The 14,512-nt window shown below is 34.0% G+C and overlaps 1 protein-coding gene and 1 non-coding gene across 2 annotated transcripts; one reads left to right on the forward strand and one right to left on the reverse strand.

The window, feature by feature from the left end:
- Nucleotides 1–87: 87 nt before the first annotated feature.
- On the reverse strand, nucleotides 88–3,115 carry LOC123222907 (peptidyl-prolyl cis-trans isomerase CYP38, chloroplastic-like). The gene is made up of 7 exons (XM_044645928.1): nucleotides 2,714–3,115; nucleotides 2,352–2,630; nucleotides 2,065–2,264; nucleotides 1,262–1,497; nucleotides 685–827; nucleotides 371–442; nucleotides 88–280 (listed from the first exon to the last, which is right to left on the reverse strand). The coding sequence occupies exons 1-7, from the start codon at nucleotides 2,861–2,863 to the stop codon at nucleotides 167–169; spliced, it is 1,194 nt and encodes a 397-aa protein (XP_044501863.1). The 5' UTR covers nucleotides 2,864–3,115; the 3' UTR covers nucleotides 88–166.
- Nucleotides 3,116–13,968: 10,853 nt separating this feature from the next.
- TRNAM-CAU lies at nucleotides 13,969–14,040 on the forward strand. Its single transcript has one exon. It is a non-coding gene; the product is annotated as a tRNA-Met (tRNA).
- Nucleotides 14,041–14,512: the final 472 nt, after the last annotated feature.

Genomic DNA, 14,512 nt, shown 5'->3' on the forward strand with positions numbered 1-14,512 from the left:
ACAGTCTTCAATAGATTCACACATCCGTTATCTGATATAGGTGACAAAACTATTTAGCCGGCAATCTTGTAGCTTGGATTGACTAGATTTTCCAGGCCAGACACTACTTGAATTGATTCAATCACATCACCAACCTTAAGATCAGCCAAAAAGTCCTCATTTTCTGTCACGTAACCAAAAACTGCATACCGCCCATCCAAATATTGGCATTACTGGGAGTTAATTCACTTTCTTTCAGTAGCCAGAACACCTGGCTTGATGCAGAATTATTCTCAAACTCCTGAAAGTATATATTTCAGGAGAATCTAATTAGCTTTCAAACTAGTACCTGGACATGTATGAAAAACAGTACGGGTATTCAAAAACTCACCTCTCTGGCCATGGCCATTGTTCCAAATGCATTGAATGAAAGCTTAGTTTGAGCCTTGTAAAGACCAAGCTCCTGTCCAGACACATCATATTGAAATTTCAGAAAGGCAAAGCGAAAACAAGTGCTCAAGGAAATTAGGATAACTTCTCATCAAAAGATTAAGAAAAGTGTTTGGAATGGTCGAAGGTGAAATTTTAAATGTCTTTACATATCCTCTCAGAAAGGTAGCCAGCACTCCTGATCGCCACTTCTGCATTATAACAGAGTCTAAGGGTGATAGCACATTATATAAATGCAGGAGAATTTAAGCTTACTTCCAAAGTTACTCCATAGAAAGGTGATTTCTCCCCATCCACCATGATTTCTAACGGTATTGTCCGGGTTTTTTCTGTACTAGGATCAATAAAACCCTCAGCAGGGCCTTCTGGATCTCCAGTTTGAACAACAAATCCATCCGCTGCAGCCAATACAAAAAGGCAGTAATTAGTGTTGTGGCCACATAAATAGAAACTGAAAAATTGCATCCATAAACAATTTATTGTTTACAGCAATTGGAAAATTGGTCAAGTCTATTGTGAAAGAAGTTGCTAAACAAAAGGGGAGCTACAACAGGCAAGACAATCATTTAGATGAATCCAATTGCATGCATGCGTGGCATCTAAGTACAAGTATAGCAACAATTTTCTCCAAACAGTGCTATGTTATAGTGTTTGGCAGATGAAAGCCACCTAGATTAAAACATTTCACGATGGGGGTGTTTATGTCAATCCATGCTAATTTTTTTTCCTCTTTCAATGCAACAAAAACCCCAATATGCTATTTTATTAACATGACAAATATATATGAACAATTCAACAGCACAATTAAACTAACTTAATATAAGCCTTATACCTCTTTGGATTTCCATGCCATCATAGAAGTGCCTCTCTACCAAGTCCACAAAATTTCCAGCAGTTACCGGTGCATTGTAACCATCTAGAACTATCCGGAAAACGCACACATCTAAATTAGGATTGTCCTTGAACTTGACCTTCATATCAACAGCAGCTCTCCCCTTCAATAGAGGCATACTTCCGTATTCTTCAGGCACTTCGTATGGGAAGCCATCCACCATATCCTCTTCAACACTGCAGAAACCCAATGCCCCAGGAAGATCTCAGCTGCAGTCAATGACAAGGTATATATGAGAGTTTATTCTAAGAGGATTCACTTCTGTTAGTCCTCCCAACTTTTATGTTCAAAATAGGATACAGTTATTATGGAAGTAAGACATTGCCAATTGTCATTAGTAATCTATATTCATAGGAATGACCTCTACAACATAAACAATGCCAATACAGTAGTTTTCACTTTACTAAAGACTGCTTGGTTCCAATGAAGAATGGGGATTGGATTGAAGACAACATAATGATCCTAGTTCACAACTTGTGATTCAGCTGACAAAGAAAGAGAACTCTTGACTAAGTTCCTCGTCTTAGTGACAGAACCTCATTTTGACAGAAGACCACAGATGTTAATCCCCTTTTCAAATAAGGAAGAAAACCCAGGAATGAAATTCTAATCCGTCTTATCACCATAGATATTTAGCTTTACCTAACTATGCCAACTTTCGAGCAAAATACGGAATTTTAGGTACAATTTTACTGATGTATGTTCAATTCAGTATGTTTTTTATGCAATAGAACGATACTTACCCACCGACATAATTAAGCAGCTCCTTCTGTTTAGGTGCAACAGCATCTCTATTCCTGTCCTCCACAATCTTTTGTAACTCATCCATTCCAACTTCCAATTTGTCAAGTAGTTCCAGCCCATGCTCCTTCTTTGATTCGGCTAAACCCGATACAATCAAACTCTTACCTTGTTTAAGAGCTCGTGATGCCTGCCTCACGTTCTATACATTCACACACAAGAATAAGGTTTTTTCTTAGGCTACAGTTAATTATCTCAACTAAAAAGAAAAAAAAATTAAAATGCTTACTCTCTCAACAGAATCAAGAGCTTTAACCCCAGCAACCCTAAGACTATCTGTAATATCTTCAAGTGGTTTTTGTACTTCCCTCACAGCTTTGTTATTAATAGGCAAGGCGTATCTCAACAATGCACCAGGGTCCTTGATCGGCGGACCCGAGATTAACACAGACAAATCAGGCAACGGCAAGTTATTTGCATTTACATTCAGATTTGCATCAGCAAATGAAGGCGCTCCTGTAATCAGTCCGACAGCTAAAGCTAAAGAAATTGCACATTCCTTCAATTTCTGCGGAAAAAAAAAATCTCTGTTATAATCCTTACTGAGAACTAAACAAGACCCATCCAATGAATCGTGGAAAATGTACTTACCTGACATGGGTTACGATTAACAGAACAAGTTGGGGTAAAACGCCGAGTCAACCAAGCATGGTTGTTGGTGGCTGCAGTGTGAGTTGCAAAACGAAAACGGTTGTTGGGTAATTTTGGAGTGACTAAGTTACAGGAAATAAGAGCAGCCATAATGAAGTTTAGAAAGTTTTGTTTCAAACGGGAAGGAAAGGCATATGATTGCTTTGAATGAAAATGAAAATTTGAGGGGAGTATGAGAGGAAGATAATTGGTGGTAGGATTTTGGTGACAAGGGAATAAATCTGAGGATGTGCTGGAAATGAGTAAGGGTCACACTCACTTCAGTCCTCAGGCTCTGGATAAGATTACAGATTTTCAGATTTTGGAGATGCTATGGCTGCCTGCCCTTCTGCAAAAGAAAAATATTTTTGATTAGATATAGATATAGATAGACACGTCAATTGGGCCGGGTCAAATGGAGGCCCAGCCCGAAGCACGAAAAAAAGCCCGGGCACGATAAAGCCCGGCCCGGCACTGTAGAGTGCCGGGCCGGGCCCATGGGCCTACCGGGCCGGGCCTAGGGCTTTAATATTAAGCCCATGGGCTGGCCCGGCCCGGCCCGATACTGTTTATATGTATATATATATATTTTTTTTCCTGGAGGCTGGGCAGTTTTTTTTTCCTGAGGCTGGGCAGCAGAGCTGCCTTGCGGTGCTTCTGCCTTGGTCTGCTATATATATATATTTTCCTGGAGGCTGGGCAGTTTTTTTTTCCTGGAGGCTGGGCAGCAGAGCTGCCTTGCGGCAGAAGCCTTTGCATAATTTTAAAAAAAAAAAAAAATTTAAATAAATCTATTTTATTTCTTTTTATTTTCACTTTTATTTATAAACCTTTTAATTACTCAATTTCAATTATTTCATTTTATTTTCAATTTCATTAACTCTCTTTTAAAAAATATTTAAATTCGTAAATAATAATTATTTATTTTTGAAGAATTCAGAGATTTAAATATAAAAGATGAGTAAATAAATATTATATAGTAGATATATTTTATTTATATTTTGTAATTTATACCGTATGTAAATTAATTTATTTGTACTATGTTATTAATTTATAATATTTTTCATCATATAACTACGATATTCTTCCGTCACAAGTGAGGAGTTATAAATAAAATATTCGGGATACTGTTATCGGTTTTAATAATTGAAAAAAATTTATGTTAAAAAATGTTAATTAAAATTTTTTAAAAAAAATTGATTAAATGGGCCGGGCCGGCCCGATTAAAGCCCAACCCGGCCCGATTAAGGCCCGTTATTATATGGGCCGGGCCTTGGGCTTTTATATTTTAATGGGCCGGCCCGGCCCGAAGGCCCGGTACTGTTTGGGCCTTAGGCCCAGCCCGGCCCGTTAGCCCGATGGGCCGAGCTGGAGCCAGCCCGGCCCGGCCCATTGACATCTCTAGATATAGATACAGATATAGATATTACTTCGGGATAGTGTTTAAATCCACCCCCATATTTTTAGAAAGTCACCTTGTCTTTTCAACAACAATAAATGAAAATGAAACCACTAATTTCCTGGTTTTTCATCTAATTTGATGGACATAATTGTGATTTGCTAGAGGAAAAAATTTACGAGATATTAATTAAAATAGGTAAAAATTTTTTCGCTTATATATTTTTAGACAAACACACAGTAGTTTTACTTTTATAAATAAATTTTTTTGTAACTCAAAAAATACCCTCCTAGCCCTGTAGGTGTAAGTCCTGGAAGGAAGGTGTGGTGCACGCGGTGCGTGCGGAGTGCGTGTGGTGCGTGCGGTGTGTGCGTAGTGCGCGCGGTGCATACGCAGTGCATGTGGTGCGCGCGTTGCGTACGCAGTGCGTGCGTTGCGTACGCAGTGCGCGCAATGCGTGCCTAGTGTGCAGTGCGTACAGAGTGCGCGCACCCTCATATAATATATATAAACAACTGCGCGCACACTTTCTTATATATATATATATATATATATATATATATATATATATATATATATATATATATATATATATATATATATATATATATATATATAATAATATAATATAATATTTAAAAAATATAATAAATAAATATATATTAAATATTATAATATTTAATATATATTTATTTATTATATTTTTTAAATATTATATTATATTATTTAATATATATATATATAAGAAAGGGTGTGCGCACCCCCGCACTCTGTTTATATATATATATATATATATATACGAGGGTGTGCGCACTCCGCACGCACCGCGCACACTACACCTTCCTTCCAGCGCCTACACCTACAAGGTTGGGAGGGTATTTTTAGAGTTATAAAAAAATTTGGGTTGACTTTAATGCGGTCCATCGAAATTGTGGGCCATGTCAGGTCTAAGGCCCTTGCAGTTTGTGGGTCTTCACGTTGAACTAGTTTGTAGAAAAGTATCGGCTCACGATACGATCCTCTATATAAAAGTTCACACCATGCTAGACCCTAAACTAGTCGACATGAGGGTTAACCCGTTAAAACTATTTTTTAATTTTGTAAATTAAAAATTCAATAAAAATCATTTTTTAATTACTAAAATTGAGAATGATCCCTTAAACATTTTTCAATAATTCATCACTTATGACAAAAGAATATTATAATTACATAATAAAAAATATATTAACATATTACAAATCAATTAGTTTACATAATATATAATTATAAATATAAGTATAATATATATACTATCATCTAATCGTCCTTAATGTTTAGATTTTTGAATTCTTTAATGATATTTTCTACAATTCAATTATGTAATTTAAATTTAGTTTTCACTCAATTCTTTACACATATGATCGTCTCGATCATGTATAAGTGTAAATTAGATCGCCTATTATCCAACATGTATCCACCTACATTAAAAATAGATTCTGATACAATAGTAAACACTGAAGGGGTTAATAGATCTCAGGTTATGACGACAAGCACAAGAAAACTTTCATGATTTACTTTCCACCATGTCAAAACATATAATTTCTCATCACCATATCGTTTAATAATTTATGGATAATGATCAATATTAATATAATTATAAAACTCACTATAATTTCAACTCTAACCCACAAGGTGTTTACCTTTGTGCAAAAACAACCATATGCGTGATTTTTTTTTGCCTACATTACCAAAACTCACCTCGGGTTATGAACTTTGTGCCCTTCTTCTATTTTTATTTTTATAAATACTATACAATTTTAATAAAAAATATTGAATACCGTTTATACAATTATTGTTGGTAATTAATAAATTATCATTGATAACATCTAACAAATTTTTTACTCTTAATAATTTTGCCATAAGATTTAAAAGAGTGGCAAGAACATAAAGTAAAGAAATTTCAGTCCAATATTTTTAAAATTTTTGTTTCATTTTTGTCTAGATATATTTTGAAAAGTATTATGATACTTATACTCTTTAAAAATATCGTTAACATACTCATTAGAGTCGTGATAATCTCTTAATTATAATATGTCAAAAAAATAAGATTTTTCAAATTTTTTTGTTGGATATTGAAGAACCGTACTATAAATATTTCATATCTTTTATATGCTTTTAACATAAAGTATGTTGAATTTTATCTAATTTGAACATTTGCTTTTAATCTTTTTCATCTTAACCCCATCCACTTACATAATTTACAATATGTTTAAATCCATAATAACAATAATTGAATATATACGATGACTTGTCTAAGTGTTGATATCTAATCTTTAGTCATACTTAAACCATCTTAAGCTATTAAATTGATAATATGACATGCACATCTAATATGAAATAATCTTCCATTAAATAAAATAAATATATGATTTAACATTAATTCAATAATTTTGTTATTATTTTTTGTTTTATCAAATATATGATATGTCTTGCATTTTCATTTCATCATACGTAAAAATAAACATTTCTCCCATGTATTGGGAACCGCTTGACCTTCTGTTGCACTAGCATCGAGACTAATGAATCACGATCTGGTGAAAACAATTTGTTGTTGCCTTTTCATCTCGCGTGAATTTTTTTTACAATTATTTATAATATGCGGACAAAGATGTCCTATGCCACCCAAACTGGCACACGTTAAATATAAACCGTAGTGTTTGCACATTGCTCAATAAATTAATCTTCTTTCGATCATTTCTTATATTTGATTGAAGTGATTCCACACAATAGATTTTTGATTTCTTTTTCTTTCTATCAAGCTTTTGTTTGTCTCATTTTCCTTTATTGGTGCCCGTACTTCTATTCCATATAAATTATCAATAATATCATCAGCATCATAATATTTAAACAGATTGAACTCATTTGAGTCTAAATCCATTCATAAACTATTTTGATAAATAAAATTATGAAAAATAATAATTGATTAACAAAATTGAAACAAAAACTAAATTATAAACATAAAGAAACATTGTTTATGAATTCAGAGAGTTTGAGAATGAGATATTGATGAGAAAATATGAGATTGAGAAAAATGAAAGTTTGAGAGATTGAGAGCATATATATAAATTTTGGGAGGGAAAAGGTGTTTATATAGAAAAAATTTTGAAGAAAAGAATGAAAAAATTTTTATTTGTTATAAAGCTAGGTGGCTTTCCACCAAAGCAAGTCAAAAAAGGCAGTGAGAATTCATTTATTAGAGAAAGAAGAAAATGACAAGGCTCACGTAGGAGAAACCAAAGGAGTGTGAATGCATTAATGAAATTGGAAAATTGGCTTGGAAATTTGCTTCCTTTGTTGACTGGAGGGGCGGCAAATTGCCTATAAATCCCCCCTCCTCTCTTCATGTAGATATAGAGATTTCTTTTCTCTTTTCTTCATCCGGAAATAAAGTTTCGTAGTCTTGCTCTCTTCTCCTTTTCTATTTCTTCCTTTCATTTCTTTATCCTTTATACTTGCTTAATTAATTTTATAACACGTTATCAGCACGATCAGCTCAGGTATATTATATCTTTCTATTATGTTGTTATGCTGCTTAAATATTATAAATACGGATATCTCAATTGTGATGTCCTAGTTGACTTTTAATTTCTGTTATATTTCTGCTTAATTTTTATTTATAATCATACAAATTTGCAACCCGAAGTTTGTAAAATTGTAAATATGGACCTGAAGTCTTGAAACTCTTGAATCTGGATCTGAAGTCCTGAATATTATTTGTAACTTGAAGTTTACAAAATTATGAATTTAGACCTGAAGTTTGAAATATCATAAATCTGAATCTAAAGTTCTGAATCTTATTTGTAACTTGAAGTTTACAAAATTATGAATCTAGATCTGCAGTCCTGAATATCATTAATCTGGATCTGATATCCTGAATAACATTCGTAACCCGAAGTTTACGAAATTATAAATTTGTGACCTGAAGTCATAAATATTATTTGTAACCTAAAGCTTACAAAACCAAGAATCTGGACTGGAAGTCCTAATATTATTTAAATGTTTATTTTTATTGTATTTCATTTATTTGAATATTTATTTATTCGCATCTTTATTTATTCGAATATTTATTTTTATTTATATCCGATTTACAACCTGAAGCTTGTAAAATCGTGAGAAAATCACATACATGGGCCCGAAGTCTCGAGTTTTACGATTTACAACTTGAAGTTTGTAAAATCATGAGAATACATATATATGGGCCGGAAGTCCCCAGTTTCATATATATGGGTTGGAAGTCCCCAGTTTCATCAAAGTCTTTATTTTAATAATGATATCACCTTTACAACCTGAAGTTTGCATAAAGTGTGAAAAATATGGACTTGAAGTTCAAAACATAATCAGAATACGTATTATAATATTCTGAATACTAATTACAAAACCAGAAGTTTTGTAGATATGAGATAATATATGAACCTGAAGCTTCCAAAATTAATCCCAATATTTCTCCTATAAAATCAGCTGTTTTGTAAATATGAAATAATATTTGAACCTGAAGTTTCAAAGATTAACTCATATATATTGTTTACAAAACCAGAAGTTTTGTAAATATGACAATAATTGAACCTGAAGTTCCTAAAATTAGATAGATAATATTAAATGAGCTTTTTACATGAGTCTCTACCTAGAATTTGTGAGTCTTGAAAAACTAACTAAATAAAATATCCCAGAAGGACAAATACAAAGCTATTATCTTTTGGCATCATATCTCTGAAGGATTACAAGCCGAAATATGAATACAATGACTCTATATTTAGTATAATTCTGTAATATTCAAAATCTTTTCCTGAATGTGGAAGATAAAATATTCTCTACATTTTATTTTTGCTCCTGTAGTACCAATATCAGAAAAGAAATTCTAAATTAATATTTTCTCATTATACATCGTTCCCTGAAGTGAACGTAACTATCAGAAGTAGTTATTATGAGTATGAAATACCCAAAATTTTTTATAATTAAATCCATCATATATATTTATTTTAGAGTCATGCATATTATTTTGTATTTTATTGTCATGTTCTCTTCTTTTCAATATTTTGTGTACGTTATAACTAACGTAATTTTTAAATGAAAGGAAATGGACTCCAAAATTAAAGCGTTGACTTCAAAAGCTGATGTGAGAGACATATGTTTGGTGGATAGTGCAACAACGCACATAATTCTTAAGGAAAAGAAATTTTTCTTATCTTTAGTATTAATTGAAGCTAAAGTAACCACCATATCAGGATCAATTGATCTGATAGAAGGCTCCGGAAGAGCCACAATTATGTTAAACAATGAGACCAAATTAAACATCAATGATGTATTATATTCAAGTAGATCCAGAAGAAATCTACTAAGTTTTAAAGATATAAGAAAAAATGGTTATCATCTTGAAACCATGAGTGAAAATGGTGCAGAATTCATCTGTATAACTAGTAATGCCTCCAGAAGAAGGCTTATACTAGAAAAATTGTCTGCTTTATCATCTGGATTGTATTATACAACCATAAAGGCAATTGAGACCTACGCAGTAACGAACTAGAAGTTCGTTGATCCAAAAGCATTTATGCTTTGACATGATCGTTTAGGTCACCCAAGATCTACAATGATGCGTAGGATTGTTGAAAATTCACATGGACATACATTACAGAATCATAAAATTTTATTGTCTAGTGAACAATTCTGCATCGCCTGTTCTCAAGACAAATTAGTAATAAGACCATCCCCCTTCAAAATTGGAGGTGAATCCCCATCATTTCTACAAAGGATTCAATGGGATATATGTGGACCCATTCACCCACCAAGTGGGTTATTTCGTTATTTTATGGTCTTAATTGATGCATCTGCACGATGGTCTCATGTTTGTTTATTGCCTACTCGAAATGTTGCATTTGCTAAACTGTTAGCACAAATTATCAAATTAAAGGCACATTTCGCAGATTATTCGATCAAGTCAATACGGCTAGATAATGCTGGTGAATTTACATCCAAAACATTTGATGATTATTACATGTCTATGGGAATTGAGATTGAACATCCAGTCCCGCATGTCCACACACAGAATGGATTACCCGAGTCTCTTATCAAACGACTCCAGGTAATTACACGTACTTTATTATTAAAAAGTCAATTACCTACTTCTATGTAGGGATATGCTATATTACATGCTGCAGCGTTAATTCACTTGCGACCTTCTTCTTATCATCAATATTCTCCCTTACAATTGGTTTTTGGTTACCAACCTAATGTATCTCATTTGAGAATATTTGGTTGTGTTGTATATGTCCCTATTGCGTCCCCTCAACGCACAAAAATGGGACCCCAATGTCATTTGGGAATATATGTTGAATATAATTTACCATCTATTATCAGATATCTAGAACCATTAACAGGTGATCTTTTTACTGCACGATTTACAAATTGTCACTTTAAAGAGACAACTTTCCCATCTTTAGGAGAAAAGAAAATGCCTCTTAAAGTTAGGCATGAACTTACTTGGTATGTACCTACCATGTTTCATTTAGATCTTCGCACATCCCAAAGTGAAACTGAAGTGCAAAGGATAGTGCAATTACAAATTATTGCCAACCAAATGCCTGATGCATTTGTTGATACAACAAAAGTGACAAGATCACATGTTCCAGCTGCTAATACACCAGCAAGAATCAATGTGACTGCTGAACAGTCCATTCGAGCCATGACTGATCCATCTACCTCACGTCAGAAGCGTGGTAGACCTGTTGGATCGAAGGACACTGTTCCTCGAAAAAGAAAGGCAAATAATCAAACAAATATTCCTCCAGAAGAGGTTATGGTCCTTGAAGAAACTCAAGCCCCTGAAGTGGCACAAGCCTCTGAAGTGGCACAAACCCCTGAAGTGGTACAAAATCCTGAAGAACAGAAAAATGAGAATATTGAAATATCTTTAAATTATGTTCATACACAAAAAATGTGGAATCGTGAAACAATTATAGTTGATGATATATTCTCATTTGCAGTAGCTACTGAAATTCTGAATGATGATGATTTTGAGCCACGTACTGTGGCTGAGTGCAAACAAAGACATGATTGGCCTAAATGGGAAGAAGCAATTCAAACAGAATTAACTTCTCTAGCAAAACGTCAAGTGTTTGGGCCTGTAGTTCCAATACCTGAAGACGTACAACCCGTTGGATATAAATGGGTATTTGTGAGAAAAAGAAATGAGAAAAATGAAATTGTTAGATATAAAGCCAGACTTGTAGCCCAAGGCTTTTCCCAAAGGCCCGGTATAGACTTTGATGAAACATATGCACCTGTGATGGATATAATTACATTTAGATATTTAATCAGTTTAACAGTCTCTGAAGGACTGGATATGCGTCTAATGGACGTAGTTATTGCTTATTTGTATGGAAATTTAGACGCTGAAATTTATATGAAACTCCCTGAAGGATACAAATTGCCTGAAGCAAAAAAGGTCAATTCAAGAGGCTTGTACTCAATTAAATTACAACGATCATTGTACGGATTAAAACAATCTGGACGTATGTGGTACAATCGCCTCAGTGAATATTTGAAAAAAGAGGGTTATGTGAATGACCCTATATGCCCATGTGTCTTTATTAGAAGGTTAGAATCAGGATTTGCTATTGTGACAGTTTATGTTGATGATATGAATTTAATTGGGACTCCTGAAGAGCTCTCAAAAACTGCTGAATATCTGAAAAAAGAATTTGAAATGAAGGATTTGGGAAAAACAAAATATTGTCTCGGCCTGTAGATCGAGCACAATTCAAATGGAATACTTATCCATCAATCATCGTATATTGAAAAATTATTAAAACGCTTTAATATGGATAAGACTTATCCTTTGAGTACCCCAATGGTTGTTCGGTCTCTTGATCCAAAAAAGGACCCATTTCGTCCTAAAGAAGAAGATGAAAAGATACTTGATCTTAAAGTACCATATCTTAATGCCATTGAAGCCTTATTATATTTAGCCCAATGCACAAGACCGGATATATCCTTCGCAGTTAATTTATTGGCCCGATTTAGCTCTGCACCAACTCGTCGCCATTGGAACGGAATCAAACATATACTCCATTACCTTTGTGGAACTAGAGATTTGAGATTATTATATTCTGTCAAATCCCCTAAAAATCCTAGTTTGGTTGGATATGCAGATGCTGGTTATCTTTCTGACCCCCATAAGGCCCGTTCACAAACGGGATATGTTTTCACTTATAATAACACAGCTATATCATGACGCTCCACCAAGTAGACCTTGGTTGCAACTTCTTCAAATCATTCAGAAATTTTAGCTCTCCATGAAGCCAACCGAGAATGTATATGGTTACAGTCTGCCATCCATCATATTCAGAATGCATGCAGTCTTACTTCTACAACAAACACTCCTTCCATATTATATGAAGACAATGCAGCATGTATAACCCAAATTAGAGGTGGGTACATCAAAGGAGACATAACCAAACATATCTCACCAAAGTTCTTTTACACTCATGAGCTCCAGCAGAGTAAAAAGATTGATGTCAAACAAATCAGATCCAGTGAGAATCTTGCAGATTTGTTCACTAAAACACTACCGACATCAACATTTAAGAAGTTAGTGTATAATATCGGTATACGGCGGCTCAACAAGCAACCAAGTTAATCCTACTACAAAGAGGGGGAGCGTTCATCAGGGGGAGCATTCATCAAACAAAATTTTGAAGTTTATCAAATATTGGACAAAAGGTGCACTGTACTCTTTTTCCCTTCACTAGGTTTTGTCCCACTGGGTTTTCTTAGTAAGGTTTTTAATGAGGCAGTTTAAGCACGTCCAACGCCAACTTACAGAACATTTAATAATTATGTTTCTTCGTTTTGGTTTTTATCCCACTGGGTTTTTCTTTAGCAAAGTTAATATAATTATCTGTAAGTGGTGGAAATCCAAGGGAGAGTGTTATAAAACCAGGTGGCTTTCAACCAAAGCAAGTCCAAAAAGGCAGTGGGAATTCATTTATTAGAGAAAGAAGAAAATGGCAAGGCTTACGCAAGAGAAACCAAAGGAGTATGAATGCATTAATGAAATTGGAAAATTAGCTTGGAAATTTGCTTCCTTTGTTGACTGGAGGGGCGGCAAATTGCCTATAAATCCCCCCTCCTCTCTTCATGTAGATATAGAGATTTCTCTTCTCTTTTCTTCATCCAGAAATAAAGTTTCATAGTCTTGCTCTCTTCTCCTTTGCTATTTCTTCCTTTCATTTCTTTATCCTTTATACTTGCTTAATTAATTTTATAACATTATTATTATTTTTGGCTAGACCAAGGGTTGCTGTGGGCGCATAAGTTGCATAGTAGCCAAACAAAATATATCAAAATCTTTTTTACGATACAACTATAGTATCATGCCGAGTCAAGTTAACTTGCGGTATGACCTAATCAACCCACAAGTTGGGCATGATTTGTTATATATATTTTTAATATTATTAGTAAAATAATGATTTTATTCATATTTCTAACAAAAAAATTTAATCCTAATTGGTCAACGATTGAGACTTTGAGTTTTTAAATTTTACAGATATAACTTTAGGAATACAACTAAACTTGGTTGGAAAATAATCCTTTGGCCTAATAACAATCTATATCAAACAGCTCTTGTTCATTTATACTGAATTATTAAAAGAGAATTTGACATAGATGGTATTAAAATGAGTGTTTGAGCAAATTTTAAGGAGGCATGGGATTTTTTAAAATAATTCAGTCAATGGGTCTAGACTTAACTTTGAATAAAATTATAACGAAACGTTGATCAAACATCAGAGTGGCGCAGCGGAAGCGTGGTGGGCCCATAACCCACAGGTCCCAGGATCGAAACCTGGCTCTGATAGAGTGTAGTTTTCGAAATTTTTTGGGTTTTCTATTTGGGCCTGCCTTGTTCACACCCAAAACTAGCTCTGATAAGAGGTAGCTTCCCACTTTTTTTTTTTTTTTTAAATTTGGGCCTTGATAAGCCTCGCACATACCCAAAACTAACCCAAACTGCTGAGCATAGCAGCCCCTGGCAGCGTGCCAACTGCTTACAAGACAAGTTACAATTACACCAATTTCTTCGACTTATTTTTTCCTGCTGCACACTTTTTTAAAAAAAAAAAAAAACAGAACAGTCATATCGATTGCAGTCAGTTGTTTTTAGGCATGAGCGTTTTAGACAGCGGCTGTAGCAGATAGTTGAACGTCAGTTGGCTTGATGTCGTCTTCAACTTTTGTTGGTGTTGATCTGTAGTAGAATCCATAAATTATTAGATCCTCCTCCAGCTACAACTTATTTTGGTATTAATATTCTATTAAAGGCCAAGAAC

The sequence above is a fragment of the Mangifera indica genome, chromosome 8 (assembly GCF_011075055.1).
Source record: "Mangifera indica cultivar Alphonso chromosome 8, CATAS_Mindica_2.1, whole genome shotgun sequence".
In the NCBI taxonomy this organism is placed as follows: domain Eukaryota; kingdom Viridiplantae; phylum Streptophyta; class Magnoliopsida; order Sapindales; family Anacardiaceae; genus Mangifera; species Mangifera indica.